Raw genomic sequence first — 15,926 nt, forward strand, 5'->3', positions numbered from 1 at the left:
GGGATGTAACCTCGTATGGAGCTATTAGTCATGTGAAAATTACGTTCCAACATAAAAGAAGACCAACGCTTAACCTTGGGAATGGTGGAATTGCCTTTAGGATGGAGGCAGTCTAGGTTAAGGTCTCCAACAACGATTGTATCTGTAATTCCCGGAGTGAGAATTACAAGGTCGAGTAGTCTAGTCAGACCAGCATAAAAAGCAGTATCGGTTAACCCAAGGAGGTTGCGCTATATATTGATCAATGCAATTGTATGAGATGGACATGAGATTTTTACAAGCTGTATAAATGCAGACACAGAGGCCCAAGACTAAACAGAGAAACCCCTTGACATGTTTACCCCCACCAAGCGATCCTTTTGGCCAGCAATAGCTGGAAGTAATGCGACCTCAATTATTCCATGCAGGGGATTGCAGAAGCCAAGTTTCTTGGAAGGCTACAATGTCATACTGCAGGGAAACCAGAAATAGACGCCTGTAAATGTGAATGGCCTTGTGTATTCCAACTAACAATAGTATCATGACATTCTATAGGTGTTACTGATGGTTATGACATGTTGGGCTGTTCAAGATAGGCATGTCTCACTGTTTCATTCGTAGAAGTGTTAGGTGCCAATTGTTTTGCATCATTTCCTGTATACATGCGCGCTGGTCTTGTGCTAATAAAAAACCCATATTGAACAACTGCATTTTAGAATTCCAGTCAGTATTTAACAATTCCCGAAGGGATCCACAAGCGCACCACCGAACAAGTGAACTCAAAGATGAATTAGATTTGTTTGATGTCACTAGAACAAATATCCTTGTGTTCTATTAGTTCTGAGAAGATATTTAGCACACTACGTCTGTTAAGATCGTAGGTGCCGAAACGACCTCCTTGGCATTTTAGAATTAAGGAATGACATTTTCGGGTGTCTAGGGTATGTGGCCTGGTTGGAAACACTGGAGCAGCTTGTGATTTGGGATTTATAATTTGACCAACATTTGATGGATGGGAAGTGGTGTCTATGTGCCGGGCTAGAGGGGAATGGGCCAGAGTACTGGGGAGAGAAGGATGACCAAAAGCATCTGGCTACACAGGAGCGGTATTTGGAAGGAGCCATTGGAGCAGATTGGAATTTGATTCACAGGCTTTGGGAGCAAAATAGTTGTGGAAGGCTGGATGCAAGAAGCTAGGTAAGCATCCACTGCATCACATATTTGGATAGATGCATGTTCACCGGCCTCTTTGCCAATCAAAGGACTAGCAGGGATCGGAATATTTGGTCGAGAGACCTGCCCCAAGGTATGTTTGACAGGATCAAGAGGTCTTTGAGTGGTTGCACGATCCAATTCGCGAATTAGGGCATCCAGTGGAGGGTAGGATGTAGCTGCAGGAGTGATAGTTACTGGAGGCACCACGGAATTGTGAGGCCTAAAAATTGGCTCTACAGAAACATGTTTATGGGGTAAGACAGTCGGATTCTCTTGTATTGGGATCGCAAGATCAATTGTCAAGGGCACTACTAGCCTCTGCTCAGAAGAGGTGGGCTCTTTTGGGCTGTGGCTTGGTGGTAAAGTAGACGGGAGTTCTTCAATGAGTAACGGCGGTGAGCATGTCACTGTTTCCACAGAATTACTTGACTCTGAACTTGGTTTCAATGTTTGGAAAAACGATTTCATCATTTGTTTAGGAACTCTCAATGTAATATGATTCGGATTCTTTTTAGATGAGGGGCGGGACAACTTTGAAGTTGTTTTTTTCCTTCTAGAAACAGGTGGCATGAGAGTGGGGTCCCCTTCCTTGGAGGGGCTCGTGACAGGCAAAGGGGCTAGATTTGGGGTAGGATCAGGACCGGCTGACGAGGGCAGGAGACTAGCCCACGACTCGTTCAAAGGCACAGTTCCGGTGGGAATACCATTTCCAACTTCTGGAGTAATGTCAGCAAACACTGGTAAGGCCGGAGTAGGGAGAGAAGGGGGAGACGGGGCTCCGGCAGAGCCAATGGTGATGATGGAAACCTCATCGGGTGGAGTAGCATGCAAGTTCGAGGCATCATGCAGGGTCGACTTGAAATGCTGTACGAGAGTGTCCAATAGGGAAAGCATTTGATGAGATTGAATGGATTGTTCTGAAATTTTAGCATCTAGCCCTTCATATAGTTTGAAGAGACTTTGTAGGTTTAGATGCATAGCAGCAAAGGTGACATCAAGCGCGGGAGGAAGGGAAGGTAAAGGCGTTGGAGTAAGATCCAGCGTAAGAGGAGGGGGGTACGCGGGATTACAGAGTTGCAGTCATCATCGGGACTCTGGGCAGAGATTGCATGAGTGGCTAAAGGACACACTCTTCGCAGAGTTGGGTACACAAAGGAAATAGTTGGGGAACTCGTTGGGTGACGCCGAGCCTGATGTAAGTTCCACAATGCCATTAGTGCCAGTAAACATGGAAGTATGAGACTCACATTGGCTAGCGTATAGGGAAAGGTCGGGGTCGGAACAAGGGGATTATGTTTGGGGCACCGCTATATTCCTTGCTCCTTTCCTCGAAGGAGAAAGGCGAGGAAGAGGAGTATGAAGCATGGTATTAACCGATAAAGGGAGTGCAGAAAAGTTTGAGCCAAGCTCTAGTTGTGGAAGGGCAAGTGGGGCACACAGAAAAAATACGTGGAGTATTCGAGGCCTCAATACTTATGAATGGCGGTGCGGACAAGATCATTCCTTTCGTGATAGCCGCCGCGTTCAAGGGTGACAGGGTGATAGTCTTATGGGACAAACATGAAGCACGTGCGAGCGGGTTGATTAGACCTTTCTGTTGAAGAGTTACAGGCATGCCAGTTTTTAAATATGCCATAAAGCGTGTGCAAGGATATCTGAAGAGGCACCTAGAAAGGCACTTAAAACGAAAAACTGATGCTTAATACACAAAATAGTTACATTGTAAATTTATACTTTGGCGGAGAGTCAACAATTAAAAAAAAAAAGAAGACAACAAAAAAATTAAAATAAAATAAAAACCAATGGACACCTCGACCTCTGGCTGCGCAGCTAAGCAGCCAAGCAGTACTTAATCAGTACTTGCGTCAAGTACACGCGTGCGGGTGCGCGTGCACAGTGCTTAAATATAGTTGACCAATCTGGTCAAAGAAGAGGTTGGACTCTGACAAACAAAAATAAAAGTGTTAGTAAACGGCAAAGTCCACAAGCAAAGTCCACAATCCGCTCGTAGCAAGTTCACCTCCTTAAAGGGTCCTCAGTCCACAGCAAAAGTACAGCACGGCAAGGATGCAGTCACAGAGAGGCAGCGGGGCAGCCGTGGCAGCCAAGCAGTACTTAATCAGTACTTGCGTCAAGTGTGCGCGCCACCACTACTGACGCGAATAAGGGACAATCAAGAAATAAGGGCCATAGAAATGGCAGCACATACCCACAAAATCGCAGCCTACGCAGACGACATGCTAATATCTCTCGGGGACCCAGAGACATCCCTCCCAACCCTCATGCGAGAGATTGAAACATTTGGCTCAGTGTCAGGACGAAAAATCAACAAACAGAAATCAGAAGTCCTTAATATTGGCGTGAGACACTTCACAAATACACAAAGCAGCGATAGACCTGCAACTGAAAGTGGCTAAAACAGGGGTTAAGTACCTGGGTATCACCCCGACAGGGAAAATACAAGATCTATATTGTTAGGGAGAATTCTCTGTTAAGGCTAATTTCCCAAACCAGGAGCTTTGCTGGATTTTTGGGGTTTATTTTTTTCTCCTGCTAAGAGTGAGACTCTTTTCCTCCCACTCTTAGGCATGATTTGAGAATGTCCTTTGACTATGTAATGGGTTTTATGGGGTCTTTTACTCCATAGGGCTTCATGTGTTTTTGGTAAATGTGTTACACAGCACCCTCAGTACAGTAACACAGGGGTGTCATAGTGACCCCCAAACAGACTCCATACCCTGGGACGGAGTACTGTCTCCCAGGGCATATAAAGTCACCATTGACTTTACTAGTCAAATTGTGAACAGAACCAGTACAAACCATCATATTGTGGAAGTACTGGTAGGGGTAATTCGATTGCCCCTGGGTCTGTTTTGCAAGGGGGCAGTGTCCAGTCCCCCCTTGTCGAGTTTGTGGCTGGTGGCAGTAGTTACCACACGAAATATTCCACCAGAATATTTCCTATGGGTTTTTCCCATTCATTTTAAACACACCACTGTTTTGGTGCAATGTTAAAGATACCGCCGGGTTATTATTTAATATTTATTCCCCGGTTGGGTCTTTTTGCCAGGACTCTGTTTTAAAATGGCGTTTGTATTCGCCTCTGTAACTCCAACCCAAATCGAGCCATTTGTTCCACTTTTGGCGGCCATCTGCACAGAAGCCTCCAAAAGTTGTGCCACTCTGGGTCCACAGGATGTGTGGGAGGGGGGAATAGGCACCCTGGACTGAGTTGCCTCGGCAACTCAAGTCGCATTCGTGTGATTGGGCCAGTGGTGAGCCGCCCGGCTCACCACTTAGCATGTTTAAGTGACAGCTAGGACTGATGAATGGGGGTTTTCTGCATAAAAGCAGGGCTTTGGGGACTGGAACTTCAGAAGTCACCACAGGACCTAAAGAATCCGAAGAGGGAGAAGCTGAGCGACCTGCAACGACAACACCACCGGTGGAGTCCTGCTGAACTGAACTCACCACTTCCCAACGACAGAGAAGATCTTCTTCTAAGAGAGTCTTCTTCCTTTGAGCTGGTGGAGTTAACCAGTTCGCCCTTTTCACCTTCCTGGATCGTCTCGTAGTCGAATCGCCCGTGCCAAGCACCCTGGCGGCCGGATAGCCACGCTTCACCACCACCGCAAATAAAAGGGTAGTACCTTTTAACCGGGAAACTCCGCGGCTGGTTTCTTCCCTGGCAGAGCAAAGACCTCCAGCTTTCCTCCACGTCGAGATCTTCTCTTCCCCTGGACGAAGCACCGATTTGCACCCGCTGCCAGGAACAACTGCCCCCGCTGGAGCTTTCTCACCATTTCAGGTACTGTGTCCCGCCTGGTCTCCCTTGCAACAGACTATCCAAGGTGTCCCGTAAATCCTTGACTCTCTATCCTTGGGTGACCTCGGACCTGTTAACTAACTTTTCTGAACTGATCTAACTCCTTTTTGAACTATCTGCAAAGACTTTTAAAGTGTACTTCAACTGTGTGATCTTGGGCACATTCCGCCTTGCTCTCTCCAAGAGTGGGCCTGGCCTATGAACTTTTTGCTCTACAGTAGACCCTGCCTTTTTTGACTTGCTGTGGTTCTTTAAAAGTGTTGGTATTGTGTGTTTTCCTATTTCTGCCTTTTCTCTCCCTTTTTAAATAATTATTGGAGTGCCATCTTAGTTAAGCGCTCACCTCTGTGTTGATAATAAGTGGTGTTCTTTTCCTAAGACTTGTTGAATAATTAATCAGGGAGGTGTATATATTTCTAGTGACTGTGTTTGAACTTGCTTGACATATTAGTGCCAGTGTATTTTTACAAGTGTGTTTTCAAATAAATAATGATATACTTTTATACCAAAGCTCTGGTCAGTGATTGCTTGTGCTACTGTATGTTGGAGACATGTACCAGGATCAAAAGATGAGGTCGTTCGAGGATACCAAGACTCTGCTAAATCTGAACAACAGTGACAGATACAAATACGACCAACTGACCCATTGGCTAAACACGCCCATAATCATAGAAGCGGCAACAAGAGAGTTAACTCCTTTCAAACAATATATAATGGCAAACACCGGAACGAAAAAGTGTGTGTCAAACACCTACTAATACATAAATACTTCGGGGGAAGAAATAAAATGGACATATATCAAAAGATGGGAAAAGAACCTACAGAAAACAATCCCCAGAGGACAATGGGAATACATATGGGGAACAATATCAAAACTAACTAAGGCAATACAGACAAAAGAATGTGGATGAAAATCCTCTTACAATGGCACTATACACCAGAGAGACTCCATCAAATATTTCTGAACTCCCCGAAACAAATGCTGGAGGGAATGTGGAGGGGAAAGGGACTGGTGACATGTCTGGTGGGATTGCCCGAGCCTACATCAATACTGAAGGGGGCAGGGGGGTTGCAGTCCAATCACACATGAAACGTATGTTCCCAACTATGCAGACAATAGGAGAGGAAGTATGACTAGGTGGACTGTGGGACCCCAAAAATAAACAACTAACCAGAACGCAGAAACTGAACTTCATGGGCCTATTGATAGGCGCATGGCTAGAAATAACCAAAAATGGAAACAAAAGAACCCGCCCCTAGCCCTTGACTGGCTAAGAAGGGTCTGGTCACAACCATGGAGAGGTTAACATACAACATATAAGGGGTCCACCAAAGATTCCGAGATGACTGGGGAGTAACCCTTGAATACCTCCAGAGTGACTACATGGAGCAGTGGTGCCCACTTAAAATAAGGATATTGGACATATTTAACTGACAAGTTGAAGGAAACCTCGGACAGTACGGAAGACATATGGGAGATCCAGGGGGAGGGAAGGGGGAGGGGAAAGGGGGGTGGAAGGGAATATTTTGAGTTACATGTTGTAAAACCAATAAAAACTGTTTAAAAAAAAAGAAAAAAAACCTCTCCACCGAGCTAGCCTATTCTTCAATGCGTCTCGAGTAAGTGTGTTGCACGCGGTACAACCCTCCCAGCCGTGGTCGGGGCCAAGGCATCGGAGACAAAGTATGTGGGGGTCGGATGTACGGAAGAGCCCCTCGCAGGCTGGACACCTGATGAAGCCCGCTGAAGTCGACATGCGCCGGGGAGGAGCGTGGCGCCAGAGGACCAAGTACCTAATTGACAAAAAGAAGACAAAAAGTTAGAAGTATCTGGGGAGAGAGCGCGTGGTATTACAAGGCCTAAGACAAACCCAGGAGCGCTGGTGAAATCGGTCTGTTCCCGTAGATGCAGAAAAGGGGACTGAGGAGTGGCGCCGGTGGGCAGAGTCATGCGAGCACATGCTACCAGGGCCGCGCCCTTGCCCGTCTCTAATTTTAAAGGGGAAGAAGGTTTTTTCTGGTGAAAAAGATTCCGTCTCCCGTCCCTATCGAGGGACACCCATACAGTATGGAGGAAAGGGGATAGGATGTAAGGGTAGAGCCTGCGGAAATGTCCCGTGACCATCCTGTGGCTGACCAGCTCTGAGTTTGGGCTACCGTTCTGCCGACGCTGCCGTTCCGAGTTGCAACCTGGAAGTCAGGGGATCCTCAGCTTGTCCTACAAGACTTACCGCAGTGAAATGTCGGAGTCTTAGCATCAAGGTGGCCAGAGATAAGAGGGAAAGTCTGACTGCGACAAGTGAGGCCCTTTGCGTGCTGCAGTGACTACTATCCGAAACAGCTGACCTGACTCGAGTTCAGCCCTGAAAGAGGTCCTGCATCATGTTTTTCTGCAATCTTCATCCGAGAGTCCTTGCGCCAGCGAAAGACACCAACTGGAGAACAGCTCGAACCTGCAACCCTTCCGAATCAAGGACGGAGGCTGGAGGCGGGAAAAGCAACCTCGGACCCTCTTCCATTGACCTGCCAAGTCCTGGGAATAATCTGAGTACGGTGGGTAAGTTACAGTGGTTCTTACCTGCCCATAAACTCCCTTTAAAAGTTTTCCTAACTTTTACAAAACTTTTGCTATACTTTGGCTTCGTCATTGCTTGCTCGTACAAGCCTTCCGAAAGTTGGGGACACTTCTATTAGTTACAATACACTGTCCTCTAACCCTTGAACTGTTCCCTGGACCCTAGAGGCCCTACTTCATTTTTTCCTGCATCACAAACTAAGTCGGAATTTTCCTGAACTTTTGGGCATAAGGCCCCAGACAACATAGGAAAGGACTTTTGAAGTTAAGGTTAACTCTCTGTGGACCTGTAGTACATAACCTAAGGAACAAGTTACTTACCTGTCATGGATGCACATGCTCATGAATATTCCCCGTCGTCAGGCTGGGAATCCTCGGTAAAGAAAAAAATCAGTTCCAGTTTCGTTTCTGAACTGTCTTTCTTAGTAGTAACCAATCACTGGTCTCTGGGTCATACTGCCCCCAACCGATGACTGCCCTCTCCCTAAGCCCCTCCCTGGGCAGCCATTCTCAGATTTGGTAGCACGTAAAGTGACAGTAGGACCAAGTGAAGAGCCCGCAGAGGGGAAGGAGGGAGGGTTTGCATGTGAATCCATGCCAGACCCACGCTGGAGAACAGTAGTTACAGGTAAGTAACTTGTTCCTTCTCCAGCATGGGGTCTGGCATGGATTCACATATAATGAATACAAGAATACATAGCAGTAAACACATTAACAACCAAGGGAGGTGGCAGGGCGCAACAGTAAACATTTCATCAACTCAACTTTAAGCATCTCTTACCTCCTCAACAGGCCCACCTTCAGGCGAACAGGTTGCGCAGCACTGCCTGGCTGACTGTGGACTCCTCCCTGGAATCCCGGTTGACGCAGTAGAATCGTGTGAAAGTGTGCGTCAACCTCCACGTAGCAGCCCTGCAGATGTCCATCAGGGGCACACTAGACAAGAACGCCGTGGTAGCAGCGATCGCTCTGGTTGAGTCGGCTCTCGGACAGCCGGGCAACGGTCGGTTTGCCAACCGATGACAATGCATGATGCAGCCGGAAAGCCATCTGGAAATGTAAGCCTTCGAGAGAGCATTCCCTTGGTTCACAGGTCCGAAGTTCACAAACAGCTGTGATGTCTTCCGAAAACTCTTCGTTCGGTCCACGTAGAACATAAGCGCTCTAGCCACATCCAGCGAGTGCAAAGTCCTCTCGGCCGGAGATGAAGGCAATGGGAAGAAAACAGGTAACACCAAGGGCTCGTTGAGGTGGAAGTCCGACGGAACCTTGGGCATAAACGAGGGGTGCGTCCTCAGCACCACCCTTGTGTCGTGAAAAGTTAAGTATGGAGGCTTGCAGGATAGGGCCTGGATCTCTCCCACTCGCCGTGCAGAGGTGATGGCCACAAGAAATGCAGTCTTCCACGACAGGAATTTCAGCGGCGCCGAATGCAGGGGCTCGAGTGGCGCCCCCCATGTGCCTGGTCAGCACCACGTTGAGTTCCCACGGCGGGGCAGGAGCCTTCACCGGCGAGAACAATCTTAACAGTCCCTTCATAAATCCCTTCACCAGGCGATGGGACCACAAGGACGCCCGTCCTGTGGTTCTGGTGTATCGAGAGATCGCAGCCAGATGTATCTTGGTGGAGGCGTGAGCCAGTCCAGCCTTGGCCAGCGACAGTAGGTACGGCAGCACTTGAGGGGCCGTAATCCGTAGAGGGTTAATCTTCTGTGCACGGCACTAGACAGAGAACCACTTCCACTTATGTCCGTAGCACTTGAGAGCTGAGGACGCCGTGGCTTTTGCAAGGACCTCTGCAGTCAGCCGGGATATCATACCCTCCAAACTCTAGTGCTGAAGGAGCCAGGCCTGCAAGTTCAGTGACTCCGGGTCGTGATGAAATATGGCGCCTCCTTCCCTGGAGAGAAGATCCGCGTCCGTCGGCAGCTTGACTGGTGGGGACGCTGACAAGTCCAGAAGGTCCGGGAGCCAGATCTGCCTCGGCCACGCTGGTGCGACCAGGATCAACCTGCACCGGGACCGCTTGAGCTGGTTAACGAGTCGGAGCAGCAACGGCAACGGAGGGAACGCATAAAGGAACAGGCCTTCCCAGGGGAACGAGAAGGCATCGCCCATGCTCCTCGGCTGGGGAAACCTGCTGGCGAGCCTCTGGCACTTGGAGTTCGTAGCCGCCGCGAACAGGTCGATCTGCGGTTTTCCCCATCGTCGGAAGAGTCGATCCACTTGATCCTGACGTAGTTCCCACTCGTGGCACGAGCGCACTTCCCTGCTGAGTGAGTAGGCGATGGTGTTCTTTATCCCTGCCAGATGAAAGGGCACCAGAAACATCCCTTGGGCGACGGCTCAATGCCACAGATCCTGGGCTTCCTTGGAGAGGGCTGGGGATCTGGTTCATCCCTGCTTCCGGATGTAGAACATCGTGGTGGTGTTGTTGGTGAAGAATCTCACCACCTTGCCCTTGAGGGATGGGAGAAAGGACCTGAGGGTCCAGAACACAGCACGGAGCTCCAGGATGTTGATGTGGAGCGGCTTCTCCTCCGGGAGCCAAAGGCCTCTCACGTGAAGTTCTCCGATGTGCGCTCCCCACCCTTCCAGGGAGGCATCTGCCGTCACCGTTATCTGGTGGGCTGGGGTCTGAGTCTGTGCCCGCTGTCAGATGAGCGCGGGTGCCCCACCACCAGATTGCTCGTCGGAAGGTCTCGTAGAGGGATCCTGTCCTCAAAGCTGCCCGTCGCTTGGATCCAGCGGGCGTCGAGGAACTCTTGCAGAGGGCGCATCCGAAGCCTGCACAGGCGCACGAGGTATATGCAGGAGGACATCATCGTGAGGAGGGACTTGATGACCTCACCCTGGCCACGTTCGTGGCCAGCAGACACTGCACCTTGCCCAGGATGGCCTTCTTCCTTTCCTCCGACAGCGAGGCCAGATGCGCCACTGTGTCAAGCTTGGCTCCCAGAAACAGTGCGACGGGACCAGGTGGGATTTGGGAAAGTTGAAGGAGAATCACAGGTCCGTGAACAGCTGGACGGTCTTCGCTGTGTGATCTACGGCAAGCTCCCTTGTCCTTGCTCGGATGAGCCAGTCATCCAGGTAGGGGTAGACATGTATCCCCTGCAGGCGCAGCCGCGCCGCCACAGGTGCGAGGCACTTGGTGAACACCCTGGGTGCCGACTTCAAGCCGAACGGGAGGGCCTTGAACTGGTAGTGCCGTCCTTGGACCACAAACCTGAGGAACTTTCAGTGTCCTTTTAGAATGGGGATGTGGAAGTACGTATCCTCCAAATCCAACGACGGCAGGAAATCTCCCTCCTCCAGCTGTCCCAGCACGTGCTGGAGGGTGACCATCCGGAACTTCTGTGCCTTGATGTACTTGTTCAGTCGTCGCAGGTCCAGGATGGGGCGCCATCCTCCTGTCTTCTTTTTCACGAGGAAGTACCTTGAGTATACTCCGGAGCCCCGGAGCCTCTTCTGGACGAGCTCAATGGCACCTTTTTCGAGCATCGCCCTTACCTCCAATAGCAGTTGAGGGACGTGATTTTCCTTCCTGGCCACGGGTGGGATGCGGGGGCACTTTTTTAGAAATTCGAGGGTGTGCCAGGGCATCCAGCACCCAACGGTCGCTGGAGATGGACTCCCACACGCTGACGAACTTCGCCAGCCGGCCTCCCACCGGGGTGCTTCGGTTGGGGCCCGCCACCGCTGTCGGTTCAATCTTGCTTGGAGGACGTCTTGCTGCCTTGGCCTCCCAGGCAATGACGGCGGGGTCCACCTGACTTGCCTTGTCCTCTATAGGCTTCCTGTGACGAGGAGCAAGCCGCTTGGCGGTACGTAGAGGAGCCACCCCCGAATCCCTTGGAGGCACCCTGCTTGCCTGCGGTGCTCCGAAAGGACGGCCTTTGTTGCCGGAGAACACCTAGGGCCTTAGCTGTCTCCGTGTCTGCCTTGATGGCTTGGAGGGACTCGTCCACTGTTTTCCCAAACAGATTGTTCCCGTCGAACGGCATGTCCAAAACCTTGGCTTGTACGTCCTGCCGGAAATCTGTCGCCTTGAGCCACCCTCGTCGTCTAAGGCAAACGCTGTTGCCTAGCTGGCGGAAACCGGTGTCGGCAATGTCCGTTGCCATCATAATGGCGTGGTCCGACGCCACTTCGCCTTCTTGCAAGATCTCCAGGGCCTCAGCCCTTTTGTCGTCCGGTAGGAAGTCCAACAAGGGGGCGATCTTGTACCATACTCCCTGTCGTACCAGGCCACGATCGCGAGGGCATTGGCTGCCTTAATCGTTGTTGCCGCCGACGAGATAACTCGTCGTCCCATTGCGTCCAGCTTCTTTCCTTCGCCGTCCGGCGGGGAAGTTGACGTTGAGGCCGATGCCCCCCCGCTTTCTTCTTGGCCGCCGCTGAGACGACCAAGTCAGGGGTCGGTTGTGCCCTAAGGCACAAAGGGGCCGCGTTGGAGACCCGGTACTTCTTCTCGTACCGAGCCCTCTTGGCAGGCGTCGTAGACGGGTTCTTGAGAACGGTGAGACCCTCGTCGCAGATGACATCCAGCAGAGGCACGGCAAGGACTGATTCCTCCTGGCCTTGCGCCGTTGGTAAAGGAAACCTTCCTTCTCTTCTGGGCAGAGCTGAAAAAGCTTGGATGCCCTGGCTATCATTGCATGGAAAGATGCGATCTCGTCGGGCGGGGAGGCCCGGGCTGGTGATGGGAGCTCCGTCCCGTCGTCACCGCCGTCGTCATCGTCGGTACCCGTCGTGGCCGTGTCCGTTCCCGTGTCATCCCCAGGGACGGGGGATGTGGGCAAAGTTTGAGTAGGCCGCGAGGGCTGAAAAGGCGTGGCTAGATGGATCCGTCTTCTCTTGTTCGGGGGGCTTCCCACAGGGCCTGGCTCTGGCTCCTCCTTCGAGCCTGGTTCCGGATCCTCAGTCGGTGGTAAGGGCAATCTCATCCTTATCTTCGAACATAAGGATTGGATAGCCAACAAAATGGCCACCGAGTTATCCTGCAGCTCCGGAAGCGACGGGTGACTAGGACCATCGCCGGTGCTGCCGTCGCTCTCGTCGTCACCTTTGTCGGGATCCCTCCCGTGGGAACGGGCCTCTTTGACGCCCTCATCGAGGCCCTCTAAGACTTCTACCAGCTCCACCTCGGATGCTATGTCCGTGTCCACAATGGCCACCGCCCCCCCCCCTCTTTTTGCGCCGGGGTCTTCACGGGGGTCTTTTCGATGGGTCTGAAAGAGGCTTCCCTCCGCGGAGGCAGGGAGACTCTGGGCCCCGAGGTCGCTTCCACTGGTGTAGCCTCCACAGGCTGCACCAGGGCCGCCACGACTTTCTCGATAGAGGCCTTGGCCGGGTGAATCAAGGTCTTTACCACCTTGTGTGAGCCTGCGGCCTTCACCTTGGGGGGAGGGTCACCGCCTCGCTCCCCCTCGGCCGGATCCTTCAAGCTCGACCGGGGCCTTTCCAGAAGCTTTGCCGGGTTCGCGGCCTTCCTCTTCCCTGAGCCTGAGCGTTGGCTCGTGGTTGATGGCGCTGGAGAGGGTGCGCCCTCCCTGGTAGCCGAGGAGCCCGACCGTTTGGCGCTCCCGGTGCCCGCGGACTCGCAGTGCTTTGCCTTCTGTTGGGCCCCCGTCGCCAGGGCGCCCTCACAGGACTAAGAAGACCGCTCAGACGACTTCTTCTCACCCGACGGGCTCTTTCCTTCCAGCCAGTTGGAGAGACGAAGGTGTTGGTCCCTGATGGTCCATTCCGACATGTGCCTGCAAAACGCACAGTCCGTCTCCACGTGCGTTTTGTCCTCATGAAGGCAGTAGAGACATTTCGAGTGCTCGTCCTCCTTGAACACATTCTGCAGCTGGCATACAGGGCAAACCCTGAACAGCTTTCCGGGCGTCGAGCTTCCTTTTTCCTGGGCCATGATCGGGTAGACCGCAGAAACTTCTGGACTCCTCCAAGAAGCGTAACTCGATGAAATCTTCACCCTTGAGGGGCGTAGAAAAATCCGACACGGATCCCCGTTAATCGGATGTAGAGACGGTGGAGTTTGAGGCTCTATTTGACCGAAAAATTAGAAATTCTCTTTGAAAAAGCACGAAAACGCAGCAAAAGCTCGAGAGCTTAACACGAGGACTCCCTACACTTGGGAGCGTGCGGTAAAAGTATCAGGATGGCTGCCAGAGGCATAGCTTAGGGAGAGGGCAGTCATTGGCTGGGGGCAGTAGGACCCAGATACCAGTGATTGGTTACCACTGAGAAAGACAGATCAGAAACGAAACTGATACTGATTTTTTCTTTACCGTGGATTCCCAGCCCGACGACGGGGAATATTCATGAGCATGTGAATCCATGCCAGACCCCATGCTGGAGAAGGTGGTTTATCTCGAGATCGAGCACACTCCAGTAGTTCTGTGCACTCCAACCGATCCGTGCACTCCACCTGTAACCGTCATGCGCCAGGTGAGGTAAGTTAAGATTGAAAAAAAAGGGAGCAAGTGGAAAGCTAATTAAGTATCTGCGCTGGCTACCAGGTCCGACACCATCTGTGTGGAAAAAGGGACTGAGGTGAGGCGCCGGGGGTGGGGGAGGGGGCGGGTGGGGTGAGTTCCCATGCCAGAGGACTCTGCCCTACACGCTATAGTACATTTAAAGGGGAAGCTCAATTGTTTTGCTGCCTAAGGTTCTGGTACTGTCGCCCATGTTGGGGGATGCCCTCAAAGATAGAGGAAACGGGACGTGACGTATGAGTAAGAATTAATGAGGGGGAAAAAACTTCCCTCATTAAGGACAAGAAAAAGGTCCAGAAGTCCAGCAAAAAGTGCTGGCGGTCTCACAAGGAGAGGGAATTAAGCATAACACTCCCAGAATTGGCCCTGTTCACCAACTAGGTAGGCCTCCTATACCTCTGTGCATGAGGCCAGAGTATAGAAATCCAGTCCTAAAATCAGCCCATCGCTGAAATAAGCGTAAAGCCAAACTATTCCGTTACACTACCAATTGTGTCAGTTTAGACTAGCTTTACGGACAACATGCTTTTTAAAGTAACATTACATCTTAAAGCCCATCAGTCAACAACATCTACATTTTCTCTTGTGCAGATATATTTCCATTTTACTGCAAGCATTACTTGAAAAGAAGAGTTGGCCAGTGGTGTAAGGTAGAACGTGGTGAGTAATAATGGCCAGAGGAATATAAATGGTACCTCTACTTCTAAATACCTTAGTTAAGAACTTACTTTTTGCAGTTCATGCTGATCAAGGGCTAACATGCTGCAAATCAATAGATTTGAATGTTTACCAAGAAGAAACTGGAGCAGCTGCTCAAAATTAAAAATACATTCAGAAATTAATTTGAGTGAAAGATACATATGGTTTGAAAAGGTTTGGATTACTGTTTGTGTGCAACAAATGCCTGTTACCTGTTAAAGAGAGCGGGAGAAGTAGCAGCTCGGTCCTTCAGGCCCTCAGAGGAAGGGTTCATAGTGAAGACAACATGGAGATTACGAATAACCTGGCTGGTAAACCATTTGTACAATTCCTCATGCGAGTCGAGCATTAAGCCTTCTTTCTGGGCTCCTTCTTTGCATTGTGTCATAAGGGTTGAGTACTCATCTCCTTCAAAAAGCCCAGGAACCTTAAAAAAATAAAATAAAAATGTAGCACACTTTTCAACTCGCCATGCATACTCAGTCTGGTCAGTAAGAGCTATGAATGCAACACTCTTAAACAAGTACACTTAGTTCATGGTCTACCGGCTGTTGCACATTTACTTAGTTACTTGGGCTGTAGCCAGGCGTACCAAGGTAAAATTACATGCATTACTCACCGTAATAGCATTTCTGATGATTGTATCTGCTTAGATTCACATGCTGTGTATATAGTCCGACATCTAGTGGAAAACGCAGAGTATTGCATCTTTCTTTCAAAGATCGAAAGGGGACGTCGACATGGGCATGACTAACACTATCCCTAACATGACATGTAGTGTACCCAAAATCCCTCACTTGTTGAGGTCCTTCTGGTTGTGTTTTTCCTGCCGTGAGGGAGCCTTATAGTCAGCATGAGCTAGGAGAGAATGTGTAAGCCGCCTTTTGTTCCTTCTACTCCACGAGGGGAGGAAGGGTGGTCGCATGTGAATCTAAGCAGTTACAATCAGAAATGCTGTTACGGTGAGTAATGCATGCTTTCTGATGCTTGTGAATCTGCTTAGAATCACATGCTGTGCATAGACTAGCGAGCAGTACCCAGATATGGTGGTGGGATGTGAGAAAGAACAGTCCGATGTCTTAGCACTGCTTGTCCCACCTGAGAATCAGACCTAGAGTGTGTATCT

The 15,926-nt window shown here is 50.5% G+C and overlaps 1 protein-coding gene across 1 annotated transcript in view; it reads right to left on the minus strand.

Moving 5' to 3' along the window:
* The window catches only part of DYNC1H1 (dynein cytoplasmic 1 heavy chain 1), a 2,031,190-nt gene that overhangs the window by 1,184,951 nt on the left and 830,313 nt on the right, over positions 1 to 15,926 (minus strand). Inside the window, exon 47 of the mRNA XM_069637760.1 lies at positions 15,013 to 15,227. Within this exon, the coding sequence (XP_069493861.1) occupies positions 15,013 to 15,227 (215 nt within the window). The remainder of the gene's footprint in view (positions 1 to 15,012; positions 15,228 to 15,926) is intronic.

This window comes from Ambystoma mexicanum, chromosome 14, assembly GCF_040938575.1.
Source record: "Ambystoma mexicanum isolate Mex_15411 chromosome 14, UKY_AmexF1_1, whole genome shotgun sequence".
Taxonomy (NCBI): domain Eukaryota; kingdom Metazoa; phylum Chordata; class Amphibia; order Caudata; family Ambystomatidae; genus Ambystoma; species Ambystoma mexicanum.